At 51.2% G+C, this 18,511-nt stretch overlaps 1 protein-coding gene across 5 annotated transcripts in view; it reads right to left on the bottom strand.

Annotated features, from left to right (window-relative positions):
- Window positions 1-18,511, bottom strand: part of Gtf2ird1 (GTF2I repeat domain containing 1) — a 94,342-nt gene that overhangs the window by 29,942 nt on the left and 45,889 nt on the right. For all 5 annotated transcript variants that reach the window (XM_087903565.1, XM_087903564.1, XM_087903566.1 and 2 more), the window contains exons 5-11: window positions 16,998-17,181; window positions 15,252-15,562; window positions 14,061-14,150; window positions 12,134-12,217; window positions 5,566-5,749; window positions 2,601-2,626; window positions 716-824 (exon numbers count right to left, since the gene is read on the bottom strand). In XM_087903565.1, the coding sequence (XP_087759691.1) occupies window positions 716-824; window positions 2,601-2,626; window positions 5,566-5,749; window positions 12,134-12,217; window positions 14,061-14,150; window positions 15,252-15,562; window positions 16,998-17,181 (988 nt within the window). The remainder of the gene's footprint in view (window positions 1-715; window positions 825-2,600; window positions 2,627-5,565; window positions 5,750-12,133; window positions 12,218-14,060; window positions 14,151-15,251; window positions 15,563-16,997; window positions 17,182-18,511) is intronic.

Below are 18,511 nucleotides of genomic sequence, written 5' to 3'. Positions count from 1 at the left end.
GGATATCTGTGAGCAAGATCTGGAACATGGGAATTCTAAAATAAATGACTGATGTCATCCTTTCTCTTTTTAAAAGCAAGCATGGAGATTAAATCCAGGGTTTTGTGCACAGTAGGAGGGTGCTCTGCCATAGAGCCAAGTCTACACCCCCTCACTGGGGGATTCTAGGCAGGGGCTCTACCACTGAGCCACACCCCAGCCCCTCACTGAGGGATTCTAGGCAGGGGCTCTACCACTGAGCCACACCCCAGCCCCTCACTGGGGGATTCTAGGCAGATGCTCTACCACTGAGCCACACCCCAGCCCCTCACTGGGGGATTCTAGGCAGCTGCTCTATCACTGAGCCACACCCCAGCCCCTCACTGGGGAATCCTAGGTAGTGTTCTACTGCTGAACAACACCTGTAGCCCAAATGGCCAGTTCTTGTTCCCCTCGGTTCTACAACCTGGTTTTGGGGTGAGGGCCAGTGACTAGGATGTCAGCTGAACACACAGAGATAAACAGTGTGGGTACCCAAGGAAGGTCTCTGAGATAACTGACACCTGACATACCTAGTCCTCCTTGTTCTCTTGCCGCACTTTGCCTCGCACTGGACTAGAAAATCCCTGGTGTGGAAACCGCGTGTCCCAGTGGGGGGATGGGAACCAGTCAGGCCTCACCCCTTCCTAGACTGCACAGAACGCAGGCCTAACCCAGAGCAGAGGAGGGACCTTACCAAGCAGCCCCAGCCAGGTCCAGCATAGTGTCCCTACAGACCTCTGTAGAAGTGTCTTCTGGCGGGCTGGCTGGCTCCAGCTTCACGGGGTCTTTGGTAAACTTGTTCCCTGCGGGAAGAGTTGAGCTTAAGATGGCAGCTCTTCAGCCAGATGTGGTGGTGCACACCTGCAACCCCAACACCCAGGAGCCTGAGGTCGGGGGATTGCTGTGAGTTTGAAGTCTGCTTGGACTATGGCACTATCTTGAGAACCCCCAAAGATAGGGTCTTTCCTGCTGGTGGGAGACACTCGGGCAGTGGTTTCTTTCTTTTTTTTAACTTTTCTTTTTTATGGTCTATTTAACTTTATTTTATATGCATTGGTGTGAAAGTGTCAGATCACCTGCAACCGAATCTTCAGACAGTTGTGAGCTGCCATGTGGGTGCTGGGAACTGAACCCAGGTCCTCTGGAAGAGCAGTCAGTGCTCTTAGCCACTGAGCCATCTCTCCAGTCCCCGGGCAGTGGTTTCTATAGGACATTCTGAGAGACATTTTTGGGAGGGGGCAGGCTACCTCTGATCTCTTCTTTGGGGGCTGTGTCTGAAACAGCCAGGAAGGCATCTGTCTACATCCTGCCCTCATTCTGGAATGTTCTCCCCACGCTCCGCCAGGACATCATAATGTAAGTACCTCAGAAGAAAGGCCACAGCCTCCACTCCTACCCATTTGTCCCATGGGATCATTTTCTCCTTTAATAAAACCAGAAATTTGAAGGCAGCTAGCTCCTCTGTTCCCTCCCTCCCCCCTCCATCTCTTTCTTTCATACAGAGATAGGGTTTCTCTGTATGGCTCTGACTGTCCTGCAACTCTATGTAGACCAGACTGGTCTTCAACTCACAGAGATCCACCTGCCTCTGCCTCAGGTGCTAGGATTAAAGGCATGTGCTACCACTACCACCACCTGGCCAGCTAACTCCTCTTGTTGTGTCCTTGTCACAGATGGGGAAACTGAGGCCCACAGATAATGCTCGAGGTTACAAAGCTGTTAATGGGTCTCAGGTCCATCACGCCCCATGGATCTGTGTAGCTTTCGGTGGCTGGGGTATTGGGGCCACAGCATCTAAGGGAAATGCCACAGCCCCACTTCTCTAGTGCTTAATTGCTCTATCTATATATGGGAGTGGGATCACTCCCATGTCTACAGAATGGCTGAAAATTATAATAAGGGTGGTAGCGTATATCCGCAATATCAAGATTCGAGAGGCAGAGGCAGAAAGATCCTGAATTTAAAGGCTAGCTCGGGTTACGAGAATTTGAGGCCAGGCTGGGCTGTATAGTGAGACACTAAAAAAGGGATTAAATAATGGGGGGAATTAAATCAAAGAAGATAAAAGGAATAAAACAAGGTAGCTCAGGGGCTGGGAAGACTGATCTATAGGTGAAGTGATTGCCATGCAGGTATAAAAATCTAAAGTTGAAGACCCAACACCCATAGCAAAAGCCAGACGCAGGGCCGTGTGCCCACAACCCAGATAGGGGAAGCGCTGACACATCAGTGAGCAAGCTGTCTCCAAGAGGAGCGAGACAGAGAGCGACTACGGAAGACCGTGGATGGCTCAAGGACCAAACTGACTTCTGGTCTCCACACGGACACACACGCGCCCACACCCCAATCCAAACAAACACCAAGGTAGTTCCGAAGGGAACCTAGCTATATGTTTAGCAAATGGTATTACGATTTCCTCCAAGGAGACTCTAAACTGGACAGGGTTCCAGTCTGTCAGCCACTGGGAGCCCAGAGACCACATATAATCCCAAGGTGCAGAAGAGGATTCAAGGTGACAGGGACAAGTCAAGGAGACGGCAGCTCTAGAACAGACCACCCAACGGCACCCATTTGCTTACCTGTGAAAATGCGCTCATCAAACATCCTGGAAAGAGAAAAGAGAGGATGAGATTGGCATAAGCTGGTCTCTTCAGAGATGGCCACCGATCTTACCAGGGTGGCTCTGAGATGGAGAGACCACACATGAGGGCAAGCGTTGGGGAGTGATGGTTAATCTCACCAACCTGATGAGACTTAGAGTCTCCATAGAAACAAATCTCTGGGCATGTCTGTGAGGGAGTTTTTAGTTTGGGTTAATTGAAGAGAAGCCCCAACGCCCCAAATATGGGTGGCTCCATCCCATAGGCTAGGGACCCGGAATGAATCAAAAGAAGAAAGACAGCTGGGGTCAGCATGCATCTCTTCACTTCCTGGTTGAGGACGCACTGTGATCAGCCACCTCATGCTTCTGCTGCCCACCTTCCCACCCGGATGGACTGTGTGCCCTCACACTGTGAGCCCAAGTAACCCCTTTCCTCCCTTAACTTGCTTTTGTTGGGTGTTTTGTTAGAGCAACAAGGAAAAGCAACGAATACAGAGGGAACCTGAACAACTCAGACTCCCGTCCCACTGACAATCCAGCCAAGAAAGACAGTATGGGTGTTGTTGTTGTTCTGTTTTGCTTTGAAGAGAGGTTCCCCTGTAGTCCAGGCTGACTTCAAACTCCGTATGCAGCCAAGGATGACCTTGAGTTCCTTCCTTCTGATCCTTTTGCCTCTTACTTGCTAGAATTACAGGCCTGTAAACACCATGTCTGGTTTTGGAGTCCTTGGTATGGAAGCCAGGGCTTCGTGAATGCCAGGCAGACACTCAGCCCCCTAAACCACATCACCACCCCTAGACCCGCTCATTAAGGCCTTTTTATACCTGTATCTCCCAAAGTGCCAGGCTTGGCAAAAAACCAACTTGGAGCAAACAACAGATCACAGCCATGGAAGGCGACCTGAGGGCTCCTTCAGGGGTGTGCTCAGAAAGCAGAGGCCCCAAGCAAGGGTAGAAACTAGGGTGTTATATAAATGGCTCCTGTATTAACGTGCTCATACACTACTCATGGGACCTAGAAAGCTCTTGTGTTTGTGGCAGGGTCAGATCACAGATGGACCAATCAGAGGGGAAGAAGCTGGGGCCCAGGGATGGTTTAAGGACCAAGACACGCAGATAAAGCAATTGAAGCCCAGGCTAAGAATGGAGGCGTTTGCCTGTAAACCCAACACTTGGGAGGCTGAGGCAGGAGGATCTTTAGGTCAAGGGCTACATATTATGACCTCGTCTCAAAAAGATTAGCAACAACAGTTACTATCGACATGGCTGTACAAGGGAAAGATCTGAAAGGGAAAGGCGCTCAGGAGGTTGGAGCTGGTTAGGTCCCAACGGTCCCGGTGACATGAACTAGTGTCACCCGAGGCGCTGCCCACATCAGATCAGCCTGTGGATATGTCTCTGAGGAATCATGTAAATCGATACAGGAGGACTCAGCCAATGTGGGCAGCACCATTCCCTGGGCAGGTGGTCCTGGGCTGGAGAAGAATCGTGAGCATGAGCAGGGGCTGAGCAAGTCAGAGACTGAGCCAACGAGCTGCGTGCCTCCGCCGTTCCTGCTCAGAGTTCCTGCCCTGGCTTCCCTCAATGGTGAACTGTGAACCATTTCCTCCCCAGAGCGGCTGCCAGTCACGTGGTTATCACAGCACCAGGATGAGCCTAGGACAGGAGGCTGGGCGTGTAACCGGGGCGTCTGAGGGGAACTATCACAAAACTGATTATTTTGGACAATCAGTCTAAACTAACGTTCTCACAGTACATGAGACCTTGTCTTTAAAAACACCAATGGCAAAATTTAGAAAAACAAGAATCAAACAAAAAAAAACCTAGTCAGATATACTGGTGCACACTTTTAATTCCAGTACTCCGAAGGCAGAGACAGGCAGATCTCTGTGAGTTTGAGGCCGGACTGGTCTACAACGTGAGTTCCAGAACAGCCAGGGAAACATAGTGAGACCTTGCCTGGAAAAAAAAAAATAGTTCAACAAAACAAAACAAAAAAGCCAATAAGGGCAGACTGATTTGGGTGTCCAGGTTAAGGCTCAGGGCCTGAAGTCTAAGTATGACTTCCTGTTCTTCTGAGGGACTGGGGCTTGCTTCCCTGCTGGTCGTGGAGCTCTGAGAGCCCACACACATCTGGAAAACACAAGGCCTGAAGGAACCACAGAGATCAAGGCCAGAGGGAACTGGCTTCCTGTCTGGGGGCCCAGCTTCCCTTCTCAGTCCCGCCCACTGACCCAGCAGCTGACGAATTAACAAGGGGACCATTATTTATGAAGTACATAGCTGAGGGAGGCAGGGCCAGACTAAAGGGGTTTCACATCACTTTCGGAGATGTGGAGGCCAAGGAAAAAGACCAGAAGCCCTCATAGTGTGTCTGGGCTAGTAGGCACACTTGACGGACTAGGGTCCCAAAGCACAGTTCTAAGATCTAGACCCATCTGCTCTTCGTTTTGTTTTTGTGGCTCTGAGGACAGAAAAATCCAGTCTCACACATTAGGCAGGGGCTCTACCACTGAGCCACACCCCAGCCCCTCACTGGGGGATTCCAGGCAGGTGCTCTACCACTGAGCCACACACCTCAGCCCCTCACTGGGGGATTCTAGGCAGGGACTCTACCACTGAGCCACACCTCAACTCCTCACTGGGGGATTCTAGGCAGGTGTTCTACCACTGAGCCACACCCCAGCCCCTCAGTGGGCAGTTCTAGGCAGGCTTTCTTTCCCAGAACCCAGCCAGTGCACACCTCTTTTTTTTTATTTTTTTTATTATGTATACAGTGTTCTATCTGTCTGTGTATATGCCTGCAGGCTAGAAGAGGGCACCAGACCTCATTACAGATGGTTGTGAGCCACCATGTGGTTGCTGGGAATTGAACTCAGGACCTTTGGAAGAGCAGGCAATGCTCTTAACCACTGAGCCATCTCTCCAGCCCCCAGTGCACACCTCTTGATGATGAAGTGAATGCTGTGCCGCTCCTCCAGAATCCTCTTCAGCTTGGGCACCCCGTAAGTACAGGGCCGCTTGAAGGGGATCTTGTCCGGGATGCCCACAATTTCCACAGCCTCGGGGTCACAGGCAATCTTCCTATAGGGGACAGGGACCATGTGGTCCAGGCCCAGGGCTTCCGCTAGAAGGACAAGAGCAAGGATGAGTACGAGAGACAAGTCACAGGATCCCGACCCCTCCCATCTAATGCTGCCTTGGCTGTGTCGTAACACGAAACAATGGTGTCACCTTTCTCTCTCTCTCTTTAACCCTTAGAGACAGATTCTCACTATTTAGCCCTGGCTGACTCAGAACTCACTATGTAGACCAGGTTGGCCCTCAAATTCCAAGGCCTGTCTGGTTCTGCTTCCCAGATACCGGCATTAAAGAGCGGGGCCACCTTGACCAGGGTCTTTTTATTTTTTTTTTGTTTTTGGCTTTTCAAGACAGTGTTTCACTGTACACCTCTGGCTGTCCTGGAACTTACTCTGTAGACCAGGCTGGCCTTGAACTCAGAAATCTACCTGCCTCTGCCTCCCAAGTGCTGGTATTAAAAGAATGTACCACCATACCCAGAGTCCTTTAGAAAAAAAAAAAACATTTAAAAAAGTTTACTAATTATTTTTGGGAGGCATTGCCTAAGCGCCTGAGTGTGGAGGTCAGAGGACAACTTGCAGAAGCCAGTTCTCTCCTTCCTTCAGGTGGGCTCCAGAGATCAAACTCAGTGCACAAGGCTTGGCTGCAAGAGCCTTTTTTTTTTTTTCCTTTTTTTTAACCAGCTGAGCCATTTACCTTCCTGCTGCCCTGCATCTACTTGAGACAGGGTCTTATTACAGTCCCCAGATTGGCATCAAATACACAGCAATCTTTCTGCCTCAGCCTCCCAAGGGCTGGGTTATGGGCCAGGTGCACCAGCCTGCCGAGCACTAACTACTACTTATTTTCTTGGGCCAAGCTGGCCCTTGCTCTGGGCTTTCCGTTCTGCTCAGGGTTGTGCCCATGTAGCTCTGAGCTGCCCTCCAGCCACTCAGTGGCCACACCAGGGCTGGACAGAAGAGTCTAGGCTACTTCAATAGCAGCTCATTGTTTTCCTGTTGACGGCCTGGTGTCTGGTGACAGCGTTGGCAGCCAGCTCTACACTGTGAAGTCACACTTAGCTCGTTGTCATATTAAATAATCCCTTGAAATCTCGGCAGCTGTCAAATCATTTCTTCCTCACCCCCGCCTGCTGTCTGGGGAGCCCCCTCCCTGCCTTCAGTGTCTGGGCAATCACTTTTTGGAGTTCATGTGAGCTCAGGACCACGTAATGTTGGACTCTCCCCCCCCCCCAGATGGGGGTCTCTTTGAATTCACGATCCTGCCTCATCTCCCAAGCGCTGGGCTAGAGGCGTATACCACTATGTCTGGTTTATATGTTGCTGGGGGTGGAACCCAGGGCTTCACACATGCTAGGCAAGCGCTCTACCAACTGAGCCATATTCTCAACCTCCTTGAGTTTTTGACAGGGTCTCAGGCCTGCAACCCTTAAATCCTTTTGTCTCAGTCTCAAAATGCTGGAATTACAAGAGACCACTAAGCCTGGTCTCTCTGCATTTTTTTTCCTGAGACGGGGTCTCTCTCTGTAACAGCCCTTGCTGTCCTGGAACTCTCTTTGTAGACTGCTGGGATTAAAGGTGTACACTGCCACCACCCAGCTACCTCTCTCTCTCTCTCTCTCTCTCTCTCTCGTGCCCTGCCCCATCACTGGCCGATCACAAGCATATATCATAGCCAGAAAGACAGCACCAGGGGCTGGCACTATAGTCAAGCAGGTGCCAGCACTTACCCTGGTCCCATTCTCTTGCACATAGCCAAAGCGTCTCCAGTTTCCACTCCCTACAGCACAGGGGTTCACATGATTGTCGGGAGACTCCTGTGCACACAGCCAACTAGGCCACCCCAGACCCTACACAGGGGGCCTGGGCTACCAGCCCAGATCACCCAGCAAGGGCATCGTCTCAGGAAGCCACCTGATTCTCTAGCCCAAGGACTCAGCCTCCTCTAAGCCATCTGTGCCAAGCACCGTGGACGTCTGGACACTAACGCCAACCGCTGCATGCAACCACATTCAAGTTCTCACAGCTGTGTGCTCTTGCCCACGAGTGATGCGGGAGAATTGTCTGTATTCTGTCAATCATATTTTAATAAAATGCTGATTGGCCAGGCAGGCAGTATAGGCGGGAAAACCAGACAGGAAGTAGAGGTGATGCAATGAGAACAGGAGAATTCTGGGAAGCAGGAAGGGTGTCCCGTCCCCCCCTCCCCCCCCCCCCCCCCCCCCCCGCCATTCCTGCGCAGACCGCCGAAGAGGCAACATGTAAGCTGTCACACTGAGAAAAGTACTGAGCCCATGTGGCTAACGTAAATAAAGATAATGGGGTAACTTAAGTTATAAGAGCTAATAAGTAGCCTGACCTAATGGGCCAATCAGTTTATAACCTAATGTAGACTCTGTGACTTTCTTTGGGACTTGCCGGTTGTGGGGTACCGGGTGAGACAAACCCCAACAAGCCGGCCCTCATGTTACACACAAGGGTCCACAACCACATGCTCTTGCACACAAATGCCCACAGCTACACGCACTTGCACACAAGGGTCCACAATAGTATGATCTTGCACACAAATGCCCACAGCTACATGCACTTGCACTCAAATGCACACTGCTGCATGCATCTGTTGGGGGCACAAAGGTCCTTGTGCCCACAGATCACTAGGGAAGCCGGGGATGTTAAATACACAGGGCCTGCTTCTCAATGGAGGAGATAAAATAACTGTCCCCCCTTCCCGTCCAGAAGGCAAAAAATGGATTTTGTTAATGACTTGGTGACTTTTTAGCTATCTGTGGAGGCAGACCTCACCCAAATTCCTCAGAAAGATTATTCTAGATTCTTCCCTCCCTAGACCATTACCCATCCTTGAGGTAGATGTCACATATACTTTATGGCCTGCTGACTTCTATGCTAATGGTCAGAGAGCACACTAGATTCTGGGTCTTTTAGCTACCAAACCCTCCCTCCCTCCCTCACGGTCACATGTACTTTGTAAAAGAATCTCAATGCAGTCACACCTTCGGATGTATTGTGTACCTGGAAATGGACTGATTGTTGCCTGGAGAATTTTCCCCATATTATACTGGGTTTTAAATTTGCTGACAATGAACTGCCTGGCAATAGAGCCCCCCGAAGTCTGATCCAGGTTGACAAAGTCAGTCTGCACTGGGTTTTCATTCTCGTCTCTTCATTCGGTTTGCTTCCCTGTCTGATGCCTGCAGGGACCCCCTCGTAAATCTGCATGCAAGCACCACTGCTGAATGTCTGCATGCAAATACCCACTGCTGCATGTATCTGCATGTTTAAGTACCCACTGCTGTACGTCTGCATGTAAGCACCACTGCTGCATATCTGCATGCAAGCACCACTGCTGCATGTCTGCATGCAAATACCCACTGCTGCATGTATCTGCATGTTTAAGTACCCACTGCTGTACGTCTGCATGTAAGCACCACTGCTGCGTATCTGCATGCAAGCACCACTGCTGAATGTCTGCATGCAAATACCCACTGCTGCATGTATCTGCATGTTTAAGTACCCACTGCTGTACGTCTGCATGTAAGCACCACTGCTGCATGTCTGCATGTATACACCACTGCTATATGTCTGCATGTAAGCACCCACTGCTGCATGTCTGCATGTAAGCACCCACTGCTGCATGTCTGCATGTAAGCACCCACTGCTGCATGTCTGCATATACGTGCCCTTAAGGCACTGGTTGCTGTGGTCCTTGGACAGAAAGTCATCCTCCAGGACAGAGGACCTTATGCCTACCACATTATGTCTTAGGCTTTACTGAGTGAGGTGCTCTGTTCTGGGGACAAGTTCTTAAATATTTTACAAAACTCGGCTTTTGGATTTTACCTACAGAGTTTACCTTCCCCAGAGTGAAAAAGACCTGTTAAGCAGAGGACATAAAACAGGCAAACAAAGCAGGAAAGCCAGAAGGTGGTGCATACCTGGGAATCTGAGCCTTGCAGAGATGGAGGCAGGAGGATTGCTATGAGTTCAAAGCCAGCGTGGACTATAGAGCAAAACCTTGTCTAAAAAAAACAAATAAAGGTGCCGGGATGTGACTCGGCTGGAGAGTGTTTGGCTAGCACACTCAAAGCCCTGAATTCTACCCCCAGCATTGAATACATTGGGCAGGGTGGCAGGTACCTGTCAGGGAACACTCAGGAAGTAGAGGCAGAAGCATCAGAAGTTCAAGGTCATCCTGGGCTACGTGGAGTTCAAAGGCAGCCTAGGTAAAATGAGACCCCCATTGTCTCAAACATAAATAAGAAAGCAAGCCCAGGAGTGATGGTGGTGGCGGAACACGTCTTTAATCCCAGTACTTTCAAGGCAGAGGCAGGCAGATCTCTGTGAGTGTAGGACAACCTGGTCTACAAAGTAAGTTCCAGGGCAGCCAGGGCAACACAGAGAAGCCCTGTCTCGAAACACCCCCACCCCCAAAAGAAAGAAAATAAAAGGAAAGGAAATGGAGGAAGGAAAGAAAGTAAATGGGTCACGCTTACAATCACAGTGTTAGATGGGCTGAGGCAGCTTGGCCTAACTAGTGATTTTAAGGCTAGTGTAGGCTATGGAAAAAGAGCTTGTCGCCAAAAAAATCCAAAAGAGGGGAGGAGGGATGGTTCGGTGGTAAAGGTGCTCACGACCAGGCCCAAATATGAATTCAGTCCCTGGAACTCATATACCAGAAGGAGGGATTCAACTGCTGAAGTCTGTCCTCTGAGTAAATATGTGTGACACGGCACAGTTCAGCAGACACACAGACAAACACTAAATAAATGTAAAACACTCACACATTCGGGAAGCAGAGGCAGGAGGATCTCTGAGTTTGAGGCCAGCCTGGTCTACAGAGCGAGTACCAGGACAGCCAGGGCTACACAGAGAAACCCTGTTTCGAAACAAACAAACAAACAAACAAATAAATAAAATACTCACATACCCCAAAACAACAACAAAACACACAAAAAGGACAAGCTAGAGATGATGGCTCACCAGGTATAGGCACTCAACACCAAGTCTGATAACCTGAGTTCAATCCATGGTACCTGAATGACGGATGGGACAATCAAGTCCTGAAAGCTGTCCTCTGACCGGCATGCACATGTGATGGAGGCAGACAGACACACACATGCACATATACACACCACTGCATGGAATTAAAAAGTCTTAGCTCAGTTGGTAAAGTGCCTGTCTGACAAACATACAGATCCAATTCTGATGCCCAGAACTAATGCAAAATAGCCAGGAATGGTAGCTTGTACTTGTAAACCCAACATTGGAGACACGGAAACAGATGGGGCCCTGAGGCCCATTAGCCAGCTCCGCTAACCTACTTAGTGTGTTCCAAGCCAGTCAGAGACGTTGTCTCCAAAAATGGGATCAGGACACAGGACTGGGGATGGCCAATAAGTTGGCTATGTTGGCTAGTTCTATGTCTACCTGACACAAGCTGAACTCATTTGGGAAGAGGGAACTTCAACTGAGAAAATGCCCCTACTAACTGGCCTACGAGCAAGACTGTGGTGCATTTTCTTGATTGATGATTGATGTGGGGCCAGCCCACTTCGCTGTGGGCTGTATCACACCTGGGTTGATGCGTCTGGGTGCTCTAAGAAAGCAGGCCGGGCAAGTCACGAGAGCAAACCAATAAGCAGCGTTCCTCCACTGCCACTGCTTCGGTTCCTGCCTCCAGGTGCCTGCCTCGAGCTCCTGCCCTGTCCTTTCGCCATGGAGTGTGAACTCCGAAACAAGGCCTTTCTTTTCCGGGCTGGTTCTGGCCATGGTGTTTCATTGCAGCAATAGGATTCTCAGACAGGGCCTCTCTGAGTACCTTTCCAGCTGGGATAGAAATTTTTCTGGGACCCTGAGTTCCATCTCCAGGACCACGTAATACTGGATATGGTGGTGCATACCCAGAATCCCAGTACAGGAAGGAGGATCAAAAGTTCAAGGTCACTCTCCTGTACACAGCAATTTCAACACTGGCCTGGGCTGAGATAGTCTCAGCAACAGCATGCAGCAAAAGGTGCATGATGCCTATAAAATGATACCTGAGGTTGTCCTCTGGCCTCAACACACATGTATGTGCAACTACACACACAGATGCATGCACATACAACAAATATAGTAGACTACAACACGGGGCCATGGGAGCAGCCAACAGAGAGCACCACGTCCCCCTGCCCATCTTCCCGTAGGTGACGGAAGGTCTGGGGATCTGCCATCATCCCACCCCCACAAAGAATCTGCAAGGGAAATATTGACACAACCACCCTCTCCCCACATAGGGGAGAGCCCACGCCGGATGCCATCCGCACTGACGCTGCGCGGGCGCCAGCATATGGCTCAGGCTGTTGTGTTGGGGAACACAAGCGACTGCCACACATAATGAGATGCTCACCCGGTGGGCTGCGCCGCCCACTCACCGTATCTGCTGTTAAACAGGATCTGCACGCATTCCCGCAGGGTGTTGATGTCCTCCATCTCCTTGATGAAGGCGTCCCACTTCTCTATCAAAACACAGAAGGCCCAGTGAGGGGCTGGTCCCCTGCTCCTGCCACTCTTCCCCCACCAGCCTAGGGTGCCACTCAGAAGAACACTGCTGTCCCACCCATTGTCGCCGCAGCCCCCATGCAATTTAGGGTGCTCAGACAGTGTCCCCCCTCTGCTCTCTCGCCAGCCCCATGTCCACTTCTCCATCTCCCAAAGAGCCATGAAGGCACAGATCTGACTCTCCCCACGACGCCCTTCCTCAAGCAGGCAAAGTCCAGGAACGCCACATCTCTTGAAGAAGGAGGGTCTTACTATGTAGACCAGGTTAGATTGGATTTGAAATCCTCCTGCCTCGGCCTCTCAAGTGCTGGGATGACAGACATGTTTTACAAAGACTAGGGAATTAGGCAGTGCTAATGCTGGGACCTAGGACCCTAATATATGCTAGAGAAGTAATCTTTGGTTCAGTCACGCTCCCAGTCCCTCACTGAGAAATTCTAGGGAGGCACTCTAGTGCTGAGGCACACATCCTGCCCTTCATAGGGAACTGGGGGGCTATAAATAACTCGTGACTGTTCAGCCACATTCCCAGCTCTCCCACATCGTTCTTTACCTTTCTTTCATCTGTTCTTTAGAGACAGACCTTACTGTATAGCCCAGGTTAACCTCAAAGGCGAGCTTCCCGCCTCAACTCCCAAATGCTGAGATCTACCCATACAAGGGTTCCTTTCTTCCTTCCTTCTTCCCTTCCTTCCTTTATTTTTGAGGCAGAGTCTCACTTTGTAGCTCTGACAAGTCTGGTATTTTCTATGTAAACCAAACTGGCCTCGAACTCAGAGATCCTCCTGCCTCTGCTTCCTGAGGCAGGATACCTGTATACCTAACTTTTTAAATATTTCTTCTCTCAGAGGAAGAGTATAATTCTTCTCCCTCTGAGCACTGGCTGGAACATTCTGGGCTTCTCATGGATAGAATGGGGGCAGAAATGATAGTCACTTCTGAAGTGAGGTCATGAAAAAAAAAAACAGGCTTCCTCCTTTCTGTCTTGGACCACCAAGCCTGAAGACGCCAGCCGCCATGTTGCAAGCCTGTTCAGCTGTCCTGATGTAAACCAGCCCAGGTGGTGCAGAATTGAAGCCTCTTAACCATGGCTGCAAGGGTGACCTTCCTTATGCATGGCTGTCCAGCTTCAGCAAAGCCTCAGATGAGCCTGCTGCCCGTGTGACACCATGCCCATGCCGACGAGCTTGCAAGAGACCCTACACACAAACTATTTTCTCATCCGCTGTGATAATACGGTTTGCCTGTCAACTTGAACAGGATTCAGAATCACCATGGAAATGACCAACCTGCTGGGTGTGTTTGTGAGGGGGTTTCTAGACAGGGCAGTACCATTCCAGAACTGAGACCCCAGATTATGTCAAAAGAAAGAAACAAGTCAAACATCAGCATCCAATTCATCTCTTTCCAGTCTCTGGTTGTGTGACCAGGCACCTCAGACTCCTCCCGCCAGGTCTTCCGGGAGGTTACATGGCACACTGGAACCCTTTGAACTACGAGCTAGAACCAAGTCTTCCTCCCTTAAGTAGTTTTTGGTCAGTGTCTTATCACAGCAAAGAGAAAAGTAACTCCACGGAAATGAGAAAACTAATATACACGCAGAAACTACGTACGTAGTAACCAACGCTGTTTTAAGTTGTAGTTGGGGGACATTTGTGATGCCCGTGGCTATGATACCCAGGTTTGACTCCCAGCCCCTTGCGCCAAACTGCTCCTCTCTTCTCTCACCAACATCTGCCGGACCCATTTTCCCCACAGAAAACCACTCTGGCCGGGTCCCTGCCAAGGGTGCTGGCCTACCTGACTTGTCATGGACAATGGAGAAGAGGATACGCTTGGAGGCATGGACATTCTGGATGAGAGGCCCAGCAGGTCCTGCGGGCTTCTGTCCTGAACAAGGGGCAAAGAAAGGCATACGTTTTGGAGGGGTCCCAGATACCTCGGAGAAACTAGAACTGGGAGCCCTGTGATTCCCAGGTTCCTGACAACCCACATCCCTAACCACGGACCCCAGCTGCTCTATACCAGCCTGGGATGCCCAGGGGCGGGCACCATGAGGGCAGGAGGTCAGACTCCCCTTTTCCTTCTCATTCTTTTAATTACATTGATTCATTTACTTATAAATGATCAAAACACAACTTGTGGGAGGTGGTTCTCTTCTATGATGTGGGTCCCAGGAATTAAACTGAAGTCACTGGGCTTAGCGACAGGTGCCTCTATAATTAGGCCAACACTCGATCAACTGAGCCATCTCCAACACCCAAGTCTGAAATGACCAGGCTGGCCTCAGAACTCACAGAGATCCGCCTGCCTCTACCTCCCCAGTGCTGGGATTAAAGGCGTGCGCCACCACTGCCCTGCTGTCTTAGGAACCTCGATCCCAAGAATCTTAGAAAAGGGATACTCCAAAAGTATCCCATTTTACAAACGAGGAAACGAAGCTCAGTGAGATTGAGACTTGCCCCGGCATATACAGCCAGGATAGAGCTCACATCTTCTTCATTCCCAGCTGTTCCTTCTCTTAGGCGCACCCCTAAATCTTAAACCCAAGCAGTGGGTGCAGTAGGTGCTCATTAAACGCATATGATTTTATTTCTTTTTTAATTGCAGTCATCTCTTGGGGTGTGTGCATGCACACGCACGCGTGAATGGGTGAGTGCATGTATGGACGTCAGAGGACAACTTGTGGGATTCAATTTCCTCCTCCCACCACGTGAGTCTGGAGAGATTGAACTCAGGTTGTGAAGTCAATCGACAAGCACCTGCTGGATCACTCCATCATCCCTGATTAGTTAATTTACACTCTTCACAGCCTCCCGGGGGTGAAGATGCCTCTCGGCATCCAAGGTCTGTTCAGAAGGTCAAGTGGAGGCTCCAGTGGAATTGGGTCTCAACAAAATGCAATCAACAAAACCCACCCCTGCTCAGAAATGCTTCCTCCTTAGAGGCAACCACCCCAAGAGACATGCAGGTCCCCAAATGCAGCATTACCACAGCAGTCGGAGAAATCTTGGGCACTAGGGACCTGGGACTCAGGTACAGGCCAGCCCAAGGTCAGGTCGCTGGGGGTCAATGGGCAGGTGGGTGCCTCCTGCTTGAGTTCCCGGATGGTATGGTTGGGCACTGAAGTGCTGTACAGGAAGTTGGTCACGGAGGATGGGGTGGCGGTGGGGGGCAGGTCCTGGGGAGTGACCTGGGAGGCCTGGCTGTGCAGACTGCAGTCTCGGGACCCCTTGGGTAGCAGGGTGACACCATTCATCTCCACCAGTGCCTTTGAGTCCTGTCCACCATCATCAGGAGGCCTGGGTGAAGGAAGAGATAGTAACTGCTTTGAATACCTACTCTGGCCTGTCAATCTCCCCCTCCACAGCCTATGTAACATACTCTAGAGAATATAACTGAGCTGGGTTACTACAGGTGTTCCAAGGGAGTGGGATGGGAGCCAGGCCCGACATCATAGGGAGGGAGGGACACAAGACTGGTGGTACGGGCATAATACCCTCGATACCAGGTGGCAACCGCTGAAGACCCAGGCCCGCCCCAAGCTGCCTCAGTTCTCCAGGCCGCCAACCCCATCCTCCACCGGGCTCCTTCCCATCCCACCTGCCCCTCCTCCACACCTGCTCATGCATTGCTGGCGAAGACTCAGCAGCTAAGGCAACATGAAGTCCCCAGTTATGCTGCGCCCAGGGTAGCCACTTTGTCCCAGCCTTGACCTCACTTCCCATCAGTCTTTTATGAATCTCATCATCAGCCTAAGATCATATCCAGGTCGTGTGGCTCTCTTAGCTCAAGCCTTTTAAAACTAATTCGTGTTTTTGAGACAGGGTCTCACATAGCCAAGGTAGCCTCGAACTTACGGTGTAGTTGAAGATGACCTTGAACTCTTGATCCTCTTACCTCAACTTTCCCAAAAGTGTTGGGATTAAAGCCAGGCACCCCTACTGACAATCACATCATTTGCCCCTGATCTCTGCACAGCCTTTGGGGTGACTCTTTCCCGAGTCAGAATTCTGCTGGACACTGTGACACAGCAGTTAAGGCCTCTGGGAAACTCCCACAGTCATGCCCTGACTCACATTACACTGGAGGACCAGACCTTGGTCTTGCTTCCTCCTTTAGACCCAAAGCTTTCCCTAAAGGGGTATCTCTAACTTTCGTCCCTCTGGTTGGGTACAGGGTGTGACAAATTTATTTGTCTCCTGTTTTTATGGGAGACAATCTCACTGCTGCGTAGCCCTGGCTGGCTTCGAATCTGCCAGGGTGGCCTCAAACTCAGCGATCCACCTGCGCCTCCCTCACAAGTGTGGAGATTAAGTCATGTGCCACTTAATCGATTTGACTTCATCTACACTCACTTTGGAAGAAAGAGTCTCGGTGAAGGAATTAGACTAGGCTGGTTCGTGGGCATGTCTATAGGGAGACCTTCTTGACTACACTGAGGTGGGAAGGCCCCGCCCACCATGGGTAGCATTATTCCCTAGGCAAGGGATTCTGAACTGTCTTAGAGTAAACAAGTTGAGCGCTGGCACGCATGCCTGAATTCACTGCTTTTGGCCTCTTGACTGAGGATGTAATGGGACTAACTGCTTCAAATTCCTGTTGCTTTGACCTCCCTATAGTGATGGACTGCAACTCGGGATTGTGAGCCAAATAAACCCTTTCTCCCTTAATGGGCTTTTGTTGGTATTTTTAACACAGCGAAAGGAAACGAAACTAGGACAGGGGCTTACTCACCTCCTGAGCTTAAACCGTATTCGGTGGCTGTGCTCCAAAATGGCCATGAGAGCCTTGGGGTCATACTCGGCTGGCCTCCGGAAGGCCAGGCCCTCGGGCAGTCCCTGCACGGCCAGTAGCCCCGGCTCCCTAAGCAGCCTCTCGTAGGGCAAAGGTACCACGCTGGCCCTGCCCATAGCCTCACCTGTCAAGAAGCAAACGGTGAAGCTCAGAGTACTGGCGGGGGCTTGGCTAGACACACTGGGAGCCAGGCAATGTGAGGTGACTCCCCCTTGGAGAGGGACTCTGGGTCCCTCATTGCTGCAGACGTGGTATAAAATGAACACCAGCCTGTAGATACGTTCTGTGGATGCCTACTGTGTATGTCTGAGGATTGGAGAGAGGAGACAGGAAGGCCCTATGCCAAGGTAGTAGACTGACCTTTGCCAGGGATGCTACACTGAATTTTAACCTCAGGTTTAACCAAGGGAGGATAGCTTTGGTCCCAGAATAGCCAGGAGGCAGAAGTGAGTGGGCTACTGGAAGACCACGGGGTGGGGAGGTGGTCAGAGGCGGCTGCCCAGGAAAGAGACTTGCACACCTGCAAGTTTGGAGCTGGAAAGGGGCTAAGGCATAGAAAGCCATGTCTTGCAGAGGCCTGCTCTATGGGGTGAGACAGGAGAGGGCCAGGCTGTGTGGGACTGGGACAAGGTGCATGGGGGACAACTCGGTAAAGCTGGGCAGAAGTGAGCAGGGTTAGGCTGGGGCCTGGGCAGGGTAAGGGCAGGGCTGACCTGGGTAGGTCATTGCTGGGCAACTACACTGGATGAGGCTGGGCTAAAGTGGGTAGGGCAGAGCTAAGCAGGGCTAGATAGAGCGGGGCTGAAGTAGGCAGAGCTGGGTTGAGATGGGCACAGCAAGTTGGATTGGCTTAGAATGTAGCTGGGTGGGGCTGGGCGAAGGTGGGTGGGCACAGCTGGGCAGGGGTGGGGTTGGGCAAAGGTGGGTGGGCACAGTTGAGCAGGGGTGGGTTGTAAGCAGTGTGGAGTTTGATTGGTCTTGGTGGAGTATGCCTGGGTGGGGCACAGATACACGCAGCTGGGCTGAAGTGGGCGGGGCTAGCCTGGGAAGGGCGAGGGCAGTGCTGACGTGGTTGCTGGGCAGGGCTAGGCTGAAGTGGGCAAGGCAGGGGTGAGCTGGGTAGGGCACAGCCAGACAGGAGTAGGCTGAGTTGGGTGGGGTGTGGCAGAGCTGGGTTAGGCAGGTGGGGCTAAATTGGATTTGGCAAGAAAGGCATGCACTGAAGCGGATGACTAGGGAAGAGCAGGACAGGGTAAGGGCAGAGCTGGGGTGGGCGGAGCTAAAGCAGTTAAAGCGGAGTTGAGACTGGCCGAGCAGGTGGGGCTAGGTTTAGAGTAAGGCTGAGTGAGGCTGGGTCAATGTGGATGTGGTTACGCTGGGAGGGCACAGCTGGGCTGGCCTGGATATGGTGGGACTGGGCTAAGGAGGAGGGTAGGCCGGGTCAGACACCACTG

Source organism: Myodes glareolus, chromosome 2, assembly GCF_982192425.1.
Source record: "Myodes glareolus chromosome 2, mMyoGla1.1, whole genome shotgun sequence".
In the NCBI taxonomy this organism is placed as follows: Eukaryota; Metazoa; Chordata; class Mammalia; order Rodentia; family Cricetidae; genus Myodes; species Myodes glareolus.
The sequence above is the reverse complement of the archived record's forward strand: the minus strand, read 5'-3'. Positions and strand labels throughout refer to the sequence as shown.